Raw genomic sequence first — 12330 nt, 5'->3', positions numbered from 1 at the left:
TAATAGTGGTAGTGACAAAGCAGCATGGATGGGCTTTGGTCAGGTAATGCAGGTCCTTGCAATGGGAGTGGGGAAAAGGCAGCAGCCAGGCAACACCAGGCAGCAGTGTGACCAGGGGATGAGGAGTTTAAAGTGGGAAATGCAGAGTGAGGAGAAAAGGAGCAAAAGAGACACCTGCATCTTTTGTTCTCTCTTTTTTTATTCATACTACGCTATGCCAAATCTCTGTGTATCCCAACGGAGCTTAATGCAGCCCTCTTGCTTATCTTGCTCACCTTGGGGATTAATGATCCTCCTGAAAAGCCATGTTCTGGCAGAGTCAGTGCATCGCTAGCACAACCAAACCTTTATCTGTCCACCAGGGACACCGACTGTTCCCAGCCTCATTCAGACTGGAAGGAGAACTGCCTCTGCCCTCTTTTATCCTCACTGCCTGCAAACAGCAGCCGTATACCCTGTGATGTACCTTCCCCTGACCAAAAGGCTTCAGAACACCCTGGATGAAGTCAGAGCGCGGCTGCTGGCTCCTCACCCACACTGCTGACAGCAGGAGATCATCCAAAAACCTGACAGTAACCAAAACTAACCCTGAACACCATCCCCACACACGCACACAAGCCCAGAGCCTTCACCTGTCAGTCAAGCACAGCTCTGACATCAGCCAAACCAGGATAACCGGAGTGACTGCAGTCAAGTTCCTCCAGTTCTGCATGCAGCACGCTTCAGCTGGGGTGGTGGGAGGAGGCAAGCAGTGAAAAAAAAAAGACCTGACATGAATCACCAAACAGCAAAAGCTGAATAACAGCGAGTTTGCCAGGTGAGACCCAATCCTGGACTCAGAGGGCGTCTGCTCTCATGCAAGGCACTGGGAAAGGAGCTGCTGATCCCTCAAAAGGGATGTGAGCAACAGACCTGGGTGAGGAGGGCTCAGCTCAGGGCACAGCATCTCCCTTCTCCCAAACCACGGATGGCAGACCTGTCACACTGGGAGCACTGCATACCTCCCAGTTCCCATTGCAGCTCTCCCAGACTGGCACTGCAGATCCCTATCTCCATTCCCACTAGCCAGAGGGCAGATGTTTACCATCCACACCAGCTACTTTCACACTGCCATGACCTACTCTGCCCGGGTTGACATCAGGACAGTTCTTTGCCTATTCACAACCTTGACTTTTTCAATTGTTTCTACTGCAGCTACTGACACCCACATTAACCTCTGCAGGGATTCTGGCTTTAGAAGCCAAGTTTGCACCCGTCTGGAGTGGAAATGATACTGAACACAAGGAACACAGGACACGTTCACGTCAGTCACTTCATAAGGCATCAAGGATGAGAATTACGTATTCTCACGCATCTCCTTACACTGCTTTGGTGTACAAAAGCTTTACTGAAAATCAGGCCCAATGCATTTATGGACTTGCGGCAAACTAAATCTACTTTCTAAGACTCAGGAATGCAGACATTGTATTGTTCTGTGTGCTTTATTCTTCTCCTTTATCACACCAGCCCAGAGCTTTGATTTCCAGTGACTCTTTCATCACGCCTGTGTGGTGCCCGGAACAAAAGAGGTCGGGGAAGAGTGGAAGGGGGAGGCCTCCTGCCTCCTCTCTCATAAATAATAACACCCCGCAGGGCACGGGGTCCTTAAAATAGCCGGTAGCTTCTAGGAGGCTTTCTGAACAAATAGGAACAGACAAGCCGTGGCTATTTGCAAAGGGGCTGCTATGATCCCAGTAACTGCTCCTCCTGGGAATTTTGTTTCCCAGAGCTGCACTCGGTGCCCCGGGGCTCCGGCACACAATGGAAGAGCAGTTCTAAATAGGAAGCCCCATTTTCCAAACAATACCATCCATAATATTAATGCTTGGGAATGCATCCTACGTTGTCTGAGCGCTGGTCCAAGAGGAGAAGGAAAACAAAGGATAACGTGATATGCAAAGGTCTATTGAAATTCAAATGTTAGACATGCCCATCTGCCAGCAGCCTCTTTGGAGGGGTATAAACCCGTGGGTAACCCCCGCACATGGGAGGGGGTCTGGGAGCTCCAGAGCTCTTCCTCCCCTGGGATCAGGGTGGGAATCCACACACCAATCCTCCCAGATCCAAAATGGACACTTTAACGGCCCCGGCCTGCTACACACCCACGGCCCGAGCGTAAGTGCAATAAACAGTTTATGGCTGCGGATCTAGGAAGCAGGAAGGTGCAATAGAAACCTGAAACCAGAGGTTAGTAAAAGGGAAATAGAAATGAAGTGGCAAAGGGGGAAGGCGTGCGGGCTTCCATCGGCCTTTGCTATGGGCACAGCCCCGGGCTAAAGCGGACGGTTCCGCTCCCATCCCGCACACGGCACAGGGCGGACGGCACAGAGCGCACAGAGCGCACAGAGCGCATAGAGCGCACAGCGCGCACAGCCCCGCACGGAAGAAAAAGCCACGCAAAGCCGTTCCCCAAAGCGGCAAACCGAATACCTGACAAGTTACTAGGCAACAAGTGGCCTCGGGGACCGACAAACGCAAGCCTTACATAAGGAAAGAGCCGGAGCAGCTCCGCGCGGTGCTCCCTTACCTCCCCGACGTGCTCCGGCGGCAGCGCCCGCCCGGACCCGCGCAGCCCGGGGCTCCCGCGGCTCTCAATGCAGCCGGAGCGGAGGTGCGGAGCTCACCGCCCCCGAGAACCGTCAGGCCCCTCCCCGGCACTGCGCCCTGCAGCCCGGCTCCACCTCCCCAGGTGCCTCCTTCGGGGATGGAGCTCAGAGGGACGCGGCTCAATCCGGGCAGCGCTCCTGATCGCGTCCCCTCCCAACCTCCGTTATCGGGACGCAGCACACGCTGTGGTTTGCCCACCGCTTTCCCATTCCTCGCACGGAGCTAAATTGAGCTTCACGCCCCGAAGGGTACAGAGAACACCTCGCTGAGGTCAAAGGTTTGCTAACGGCTGGTAAGGGACGGTTGTCACCCCCCGCGCCCAAGCGGAGCCCTCCCCAAGAGCCAGGAAAAATCTCTGCTGTCCAATTAGGGTCCGGACCGGACCTGAGCACCGGGAGGAAGCAGTGCTCCTTCCCACCTGCGTGGCTGTGAACCAACACACTTTGTGGCTGAAAAATCAAGTATTTCTGTCCCAAATTTTCCCCAGGTCTGTTGTTTAAATCCAAAGCAAAAGGACACGGAGCGTTTTGCAGTGACCTCATTTATAGCCTGATTCCCAGCCCCAACTGTGTCAGCAACCCGAGCTGAAGGCAGAGGGGACAAAACCCAGCGGGGCTGATTCACTCAGCCCCACTTGTCTCCAGTGCGCGGCATTACCTGCATCTGCTTGAGGAATGAACACTGCCGTGCTCTATTGAGCCACGCTGACCCCCAGTGCCTCAGTTCACACAGGGCTGCAATGCACTTCACCAATCCATCTCTGAACCGTGGGCTCTCAGCTCACTGGGTCAGCTGGGCAACCTCAGGGTCAGGAGATTAAAGAGGGATCTGCTTCTAGGTATGCAGACATGACGTTCATCAGGAGATAAAACACATCTTTCGGTGTCCAAATGTGTTATTTTCAGAACTGCTTGCTGACTCATAACTCCTAATAATGCTTTTCTCCAGCTATTTATTCTACTCGGTATTTATTGCTGGATCATTTTGCTTGGACTATGACTGTATCACGTTTCTTTTTTCCTTAGCAGCCAAGCCGTGACCGCTGGAATCCAGCTCTGTGTGTGCCCAGCTTCAACCACTGCACATACAGAACCCACATCCTGCTACCAGGAACGTTCTTCCTATCAAACCCACCGATACCCAAAAAAAAAGCAGTTAGGAATGACACAAAACACAGGCAAGTAGGGAAGAGAGGACTTCTACTCACCTTCCCTTTAGCAAAAGCAAGTTCCCATGAGAACAGGTCAAAGAATTTGATGCAAGCTTTCTGCTGCTGTTACAGGATTCAGTGCTGAAGAAGAATGAGTGCGACACCGACACGAGTTCTTAAATGAAATCCTGCAGATGAAACTTCAGATCAGCCGAGTCTTCCAAACTAATTGCAGATACAGGCTGATTCATGAGCAAGCCCTAAAGGCCGGAGTAATGCTGTGATCTCTGCTGTGCAGCGGCTTAATGCTGCTGCTGGAGGGGGGAGGAAGGGAGGGAGAGAGCAGAGAGGCAAGGAGGGATGGCAGGGCATGGGCACACACCAGAGAGGTTTGATGTGAGCATCACTGTGTGACTCCACGTGCCACTGCCAGGAGAGGTCAGAGCCAAGAGCCACCAGCTATGGCTAAAGCCACCTGGAGAGCTTTCTGTTGTGGTTCAACAATTTGGCTCCTGTGGTTATCCAATTAGTCAGGAATGATTCACAATTACGCATGGGAAAGGAGAGCAGAACCGACCACCTTTCTGCCAGGAATTCAGAGCTCTTACCACAAACACAGAGCTCTGCTCAAGCCAACTATTCTTAGAGCCGAGTCCCACTCTGACAGAGCTTGTGAGAAAGGAAAAAAGCCTCGTTTAAAAATAACAAGCACTTCCAACTGGATCACATAGAGAGCAGTGAGAAGGAGCACCGAACACTGGGCACAGCCACCCCAGCACCACCCCCCACAAACACCTTCAGTTCCATAACAGAACCATTAACACAGTGCTTTCATATTACTGACAATACACACTGTGCACTCATTCATACACCACCATTATTCCTTTTTCAGCTCAGACTCCTCAAGAAACACAGCCCAGGCTCACCACACATCCACTCCTCAAACACTGGGATCTCAAAGCTATCATTCAGTTGCCCCAGAGAAGAAATGGCACAGAGGGAGTGCAGAAATCAACCTGCATCTTCAATCTCCCCATTCCAAGGTGGGCAGAACTCTCTGCCTGAGCACAGGGCTGGCATAGCACTGCTGAGGCCAACAGCCATGGGCTTTCTTTGGCAGATAAGCTGTGCCAGCTCTGGCTGCTATCTCTTCCTTACTTACAGCATGACCGACTGTGCCAGGAAAAACACAAGCGTGGATCTGGCCCAGGTTGGACACAGAGGCCTCATTCACTGATGCCCCACACCTGTGCTGTCACTGTGCCACACAGCCACAAGGTGCAGAGCGATCAGCCTTCTGCTCAGCATCCATGTGACTGCACAGGCAACGCTCACGTGAGATAACTGATGCCTGCAAAGTGCTTGCTTTGCACACACAGCATTTGTTTCTGAGCTTACAAAGGCTCTGTGCTGTGGGGGTTGGGAGGGAAGGAGAGGACGGGCAGGTCTTGGAGCTGATCTACACAACTGTGGGTGCCTACAAACGCTGCCCAAATGTGGGAGTTCTGCTTCCTACCACTGCCACAAACAGCTGCACCAGTCAAGGATTAAAGGATTAAGGAGGAAAAAACATTGAGTTCCTAATGCTGTGTGTCCCCGGGAATTGATCTGGAGCATTTCACATTCCCTGCTCATCCCTCACTTAGGGGATGGCTGGGATTTACAGATTGCATTTCTGTGGCCAGTATTTCAGGTTTGCCACCGGAGGCTGAAATCAAAAACAGATAAAAGGATGTTCTCATGGTCAGACATTCAACGCTGTCTGCAGAAAAAAGTTATCTGATATTTGTTCACTTGTAGGACTTTGTTTCAGCTGATTCCCCCAAATGGGGCAGAAGAGATGCTGCAGGAGCAGGCAGGCAGCAGCTCCTGCTACTTTTAAAGCTCACATAGAATAAAAAACCACATAGAATAGAACACAGCTGAGTTTGGCCAATGGTGGAGGATGAATCACAGTGGGTTAAGCACAGCTGCAGCCTGCACACCTTTGGTAGGGCTGGGAGCTGCAGGCAGAGCTCCTTTCCGAGGTGCTGCCTGTTTCTAAGTGCATCACCCCCTCCAGTGCTCAGGAAGCAGCATCGCCCACCCTGTGCTCTCCAGCAGAACAGCAGCTGGAGCCCTGCATCCCCATTACCATAGTAACACAGCCCCATCTCCATGCCAACGGGCTGGAAGTGTGTACACAGGGAAAGTACATATGCATCTCTACATGCACGCATATATTACTTGCTTTTTTTATAGATAGGCACACACACAGTATTTGCATATCCAATTTTAAGAGCGGTTTATGACATCCCAGGAGGAGCTGTGCATGTAAGCAAGAGCTTAATGGTAAAATAGGATGCTTGCAGACACAGCCACATCACCAGCAATAGGTTATTGCTGGGAGGCTCACATTAGCACGGGCAGCACCTAAAAAGAGGCTGAGAAGCAGTTGCTTTGTTTCCCTGCTGTGTTATGTCTTATGTCCAAAGGGTTTTCACCAAGGCACGTGTCGGATTGAGCTTTGTTTTGGATTCCTGGATATCCTTCAGAGCCTCAGTGCCACTGCCTGCTGTGTGCAGGGGGAAGAAAGGGAACAGAGAGATGGAAACAAGAGGGAAACCAGGAAGAAAGAAACAGATGTTTTGGAAATTCATTGGGATCCAGGAATTCCCCACCCAGCACGTCCCAGCTCAGAAACAACACACTTGGCATTGCCTGAGCTCTGCACAAGGCCCACCCCGCTGAGCAGCACAGCGAAACCTCCGCTTTCTTTGCGGTCCTTGCAGTGCCTGCTAAGCATGTGTTTATGGTTAAGCACTTTGTTGAGTCAGAAACAGGGCTGGAAGTTGCAGCGTGTCTTTATATAAACAGACAGTGCTGATCCATTAGCGGCAACAATTAAAAATACCCCACAAATCTGTATGTTTACTGTGTGCATGAATGGTTTTCTTACACATTCATCAGCTTTCCTCCATCTCTTGCAGAGCTAAAGCAAACAGCTGCTTTATCTTACATTCCATTCTCTGCATTCATTGCTTAAGATGCTTTCCTCTCCACAACCCCCCCCTCCATGTCAGAGCAGCGGTGTGATGCTGGCACTGCCCTGCTGAGCTCCTTTCCCAGCTCACACTGCTGACCTTTCATCCCCAAACCTTTGTCCTCTCACCCCATAGGAGCTGAGAAAACACGATTTCTTCAAGGATTGGCCCTTCGGTCTGTCAGTACTGACTGCACGAGTTCTGTCTTCTGACCACAGCCTGCTTTAGGAGCCCTGAGTGCTCTGTGTGTTTGCTCCCTGTCTGCTTCCACCCTGCAAACAGCACCTGCATTGCCTCGGTAACATTTTCATTTAATTTAATTTAGCTTTATTGAAACAGTTTGTTTACTGAAGGTTAAGGAGAATGGTACTAATTAGGTGCATTTTCTTTCCATATTTTCCTTATAAAAACACTAATTAAGACATTATGCACTCATCAGTGTCAAATGGCTGTTCAGCCCTGCCATCTGCAGCACGTCCCATCTATTTGCACCTTATTCTTCCCGACCTTTTAAGTAAACACCCCCCTTCACATACCCTTCATTTCATATAAGAAGAGCATGTTTCCTCATTAAATCTGAATTAAATGAATGGATAAGGGATTTGAAAAACCTCCACAAACATGGGCAGAGCTGTTGGGTCCATTGGCTCCATTGCCCTAAGCAGGATGGAGGATGGCTGAGAAGCCTGGAAGGGCTATGTGTGCAAAGCAGTTAGTAGGGACAGCATGAGCACACACAGACACTGCTGCAGATACAGCCAGAGCTGGACAAGAAAAGGAAACGCAGCCACAACCCATGAGCAATTCCCAAATGCACACTTAGAAGGACTTCCACAGCCCATGGAAATGCTGTTTCTAGAAGCACTTTGCACTTCAGCACACAGCTCCCCGCTCCTGCTGCCTTTTGTTTCCATTTGAACCTCTGTCATCATTGGTTCCATATTTAAGACCATTGCAAGATTTTATGGTTCCATTAAAATGTTGCCCTCATCACTTCTGCAAATCAAAGCCTCTTTCTGTAAATAACAGTAGAAAACACAGGAAGTTCTTTGCTTTCCATCTGCTTTTCATTACATTACTCAGTGCAGCCAAATCTACGGACAATTAAACGGCACAAGCAGTCCTACATTGTAAAGCCCTTCATGGCAAAGAGTTTCATTCTGCAGATACAACATGTCCTGGAAGCTCTGCTCACCATACTTTGAGTAAATCAAGTTTGGATATTGATAAACATGCTTTATCAACAATTAATTCTGGATGAAGACCCTGACAGTGTTAGCAAAGGACAAAAGCTCCAAGCACTTCCCTTTAGGAAAGCCTTTATTCCAGAGAAAAAGCCAATCACATGTTTTTAGATCATCCCTTTAGATATGTTTAAAACATATCTAAAAGGAGGAAATTTAGTTTGTGTGGATATTAAAGTGTACAGAAAATATCCCATATATGCATAAACCACAGATTAGAAGGCATTGAATGCATCAGGTGAGCAAGAAGCTTTTTGCATCATCCCAGCAGTGCAGCTCCTCAGCAGACCCAACTGCACTCTTTGTAGCAGTGTTACTCCAGCATCTCATTACTGCCCTGTGTCCATTACTGCCTGAATCCAGAGCAGCAAATGGAACCTCTCCCCTCCTCCCTGCTGTTCTCACCCCTTTCTGTCTTTCTGATACGGTATCACAGATTCTGTGTGCAAAGGAAGGGCAGGGGGGGATTACAGAAACAGCTGCAGTGTTTGCTGTAGCAGTCCATGCATCTGAACCCTTCTCACTGCGCTGCTTCTGCCTTTAATTGTATGCCTGGAATGACAGCCAGGGAAGGGCAGCAGGGACAGCCTCATGGCTTGGCAATGTATCTCATCGTATTACTTTTAATAGGATTCAGGCTTTTGTTGTAACTTTGTAGCAAACATTTCCCCGGGCTGACAGAGGAAATCCACCCCCCAGCGTGTTGTTAAAGCCAAAGAGCATTTATTAATCTATGCTACTTCATTATCTCTCATTATAGCGTAGCAAGAGCCTACTCACTAGCAGTTCATGACATTTAATTGCCTGAGCCATACGTAACAACAAACACTCACTTATGACTATTTCTATCAGCTCAGCCTGTATATAGGGCTCCCTCATCTACTATGCTGCAGCTGACAGAGCACAGAGCAGGGACTGAGCGCAGTGTATGGAGCTCAGCATCCAACAGAAGGAGGTGCTGCCCTTGGGGAACGACCACCTGCTGCATTGCCTCCAACTGACACTCATCCCAACAAATACATTTGCATGCTCCCAGGAATAACAAAAGCTGCAAAACTGATTGCCCTGAATTGTTGCTCTTGGAGAATGCAGATGAATTGAGCAGGCTGATAACTGAAGGCACTCACAACTTCTTCCTATTGAACCTGAAAGCCTCAAATCCTAGCACAAGACCTGATACAATGCATTTCCTGTAGTAAAAATCAGGCTTTGCAATTGCATCCGTTTGCAGCGTATCAAACCAGCAATCTTGTAAGATAAGATCATCATTAGAGTAAAGAAAACAGATGAAAAGAACACTCGTTAAGCAGCTCTCCAGCTTTACACGCCTGCTGTGTAATGTTTTAGGACAGATCAGCAGTTTCAAACTGCTCCTCATGATACAGGAGATAAACACACACAAACAGCAGCAGATAAAAAACTGGAGGAATCAAACAAAAGCTTCAGCACCAGTAAATTCTATGGACATCCCAGCACGAACACCTGTAACCACTTCCAACAGACACCAGGATAACAGGAGGAGGACAGCTCACATCTCCTACTTATTTTCCCTTCCAGCAGCAGAGCCTGTTGGACAACAAAGGGCGGTAGGAGTGGATGGAGTTAATCTAGACCCAGAACAGAGGCAATGAGGAACCCAAGTTCTGTTCTAGCTGACTTCCTCCATCACACTCCAAAGAGAAAGCAGCTCGCAATACCTGATTAATCTATTCCATCTAAATCAGCATAAGCATTTTTGGACCACTGTTGTGCTCCTTATAGAAAACCAGAAACACAAATATAACACACCAAGAGCTGGGAAGCTGCATGGATTGCTGCAGGAATCTTACGTTCTCACGTGCCTTGAGTCTTTCAGACCATGCAGGAGATGAACGCTGCTACTACCATATGAAACAGATGAAAGACATTCAGCACTGGATGCCATTCAGAGAGGAGGAACCCACGGATGGTCAACACAGAGAAAGGGCAGCAATGGAATGCATGAAGGATGATCAACACAGAGTATAATGTATGGTGTACAAAGGAGGTGTTAGGCATGGGACACGCAATAAAAGACTCCGTTTCACTTCACTGCACCTTAAAATGCAACATACATACCTGGCTTTGGCACCGAATTGGTGACAGACTGAGGAACTTTGTCGTTAATTAGTTCAACACACTCACTAGGGAAAAATCCAACCTGCGATGAGAACAAAAAGAGAGGCAGAGTACTGAATGCAGTGTTTCTAAGAGCTGAACCGTTCAACCAACAACCAACATAACATTTTCTTCAGGATGTGCTTTCCTGACGCCCCACAACCTCATCCAACACAAGCCACTCTGCGTAAGAGTCGTCATTCTTCAAAACATTGCAGTCAAAAAGTCCACAAACTAAATCATTGTTCTGCTTTCTATGCTTGGTGCACAGGATACAGATGGTCAACTTCTGTGCATGGAGCAGGGAGAGGTCAGGTATGCCATACAGTCCTACACCCCAAGTGGAACTGAAGGGAAAGATTTCAATTGCAGTGAGAAATTCAGCGATGGGAGCAGCTTGTTCAGCTCTTAACATCGCAGTTATCTGTACTCAGATCTCACCAACACTTGATCACCATGACACACCCTTACAACAGTATATTCACCAGCATTGTGTCATCCCTATAGCCACGGTTTGCTCCAGTGCTGCAACAACAACACGTGGCAGAGGGCTCTCCCCATTGAGCCATCTTTCCAAGCAGAAAGGAACTCATTCTTACTCCACAATGATTTGTACCAGTAAGCTCCCAATTAACCAGCAGCAGTGCCATACATGCTATGCCATATATGCTGTGCCATACATACTGTGCCCAGGTGAACAGTTCAGCCTGGGAGACTGTTCCTAGTTCTCCCTGGAGATGTGGAGAAAAATGCTGATTGGCACACATGCAAGAAGCGCTGCTATTTAAACAAATTACGTCATGTATATTTTAAACCACTGCTCTACAGCTAAGAGAGTCTCTCCAGGAAATTTTCCATGCAAGAGATGCAGGAGACACTTTTTAAGTTGGAAAAACAGAGATGTGGTGAGATGCCTTCCCTGTTTCTTGGTGCAATACAAAATGCCAGCCATGCATTTTGTAATGGAGCATGACTAGATTCATTATGTCCCTGCTCTGAGATTTCTCCCAAGCTCTCCCAAATATAACATGACACCTGTTTCTACAACCCCCTTTTTTTTTGCCATATTCAGAACCAATAACTGTAATGAACAACATTAAGGGAAACAATTCTCCCTTCTCTCAGCCCTTATAAACTCTCTGACTTTCACTTCCTGCTAACAGAGCTGACAGCTTGCACTTTTTTGACTTATTTACCCTGACATTTCTTAATGATCCTCAGGAGATCAGCTGCAGGGTCAACACCTTTGACTTCTGCCTTATTCCCACCCACTTAAATGATGCTGCTTCTCCCTGCATGGAAAGTTCTCCCTGATTTTGTATAAACACATGAGTTAAGTCCAAGAGTTAATCTCAACAGATGTAGTGAGGCGCTGTTGGTGCTGGGGCCAGGATTAAAGGATTTGGCAACGTACAAAAATTAATAGCAAGGATAACACATATTTAGATAGATACAAGGTCACGTGAAGGTTAAGAAATCACTCATGCTCAAAAGGAAAGCACACACTACTGCTGTGTGCACACATTTGTACTGCAGCAACCACATCATTTCTTTGCACAGGCTTTGCTCAAACTGGAAGATGCTGCAGGTTTTATGGGTAAGACAGAATAATGGTAAGCACTGTCAGTGTTGGAGAAGGGGATTCTAATGAATGGGAACATATCAGCAACATAAGTGGCAAATGAAATGCTGTTCGAGACGTTTTGATTGCATTTTAGTCTTAAATGATGCTAAAGTATGGATTACATTTAATGCAGTCTTTTTCTCTTAGTTGCAAATCATGTAGGGCAAACAAAACCTAAACAGCAAAACGCCAAGAAGGGAAATAGTTTTTGACTGGAAGAAGGTAGATTTAGAGTAGGTACTGGGAAGAAATTCTTTACACTGGGACTGTGGATACCCCTCTTTGGAAGCATTCAAGGCCAGGTGGGATGTGGCTGTGAGCAGCCTGGTCTGGGGGAGGTGTCCCTGCCTACAGCATTGGGTTGGAACTATGTGATCTCAAAGGTTCCCTCTAATCCAAACCACCCCTCTTTGATACAGCATTTAACCACTGCTCTGATCCAATTGCCTCCTCATGCTCATGCCTTTTGGAATGGAGAACAAACGTATGCCATCCTTCATGAAAAGT

General features: G+C 48.0%; 1 protein-coding gene across 8 annotated transcripts in view; it reads right to left on the bottom strand.

Moving 5' to 3' along the window:
- Positions 1-12330, bottom strand: part of ARHGAP32 (Rho GTPase activating protein 32) — a 132513-nt gene that overhangs the window by 29149 nt on the left and 91034 nt on the right. For 6 of the 8 annotated variants that reach the window (XM_085525789.1, XM_085525792.1, XM_085525791.1 and 3 more), the window contains one exon: positions 10161-10242. In XM_085525789.1, the coding sequence (XP_085381915.1) occupies positions 10161-10242 (82 nt within the window). Of the gene's footprint in view, positions 1-2566; positions 2808-3853; positions 3983-10160; positions 10243-12330 lie in introns of those variants that run through there. The other 2 variants (XM_085525795.1, XM_032449052.2) reach the window with 2 other exon arrangements.

This window comes from Coturnix japonica, chromosome 34 (genome assembly GCF_054131305.1).
Source record: "Coturnix japonica strain WE chromosome 34, WE-NBRP24, whole genome shotgun sequence".
In the NCBI taxonomy this organism is placed as follows: Eukaryota; Metazoa; Chordata; class Aves; order Galliformes; family Phasianidae; genus Coturnix; species Coturnix japonica.
The sequence above is the reverse complement of the archived record's forward strand: the minus strand, read 5'-3'. Positions and strand labels throughout refer to the sequence as shown.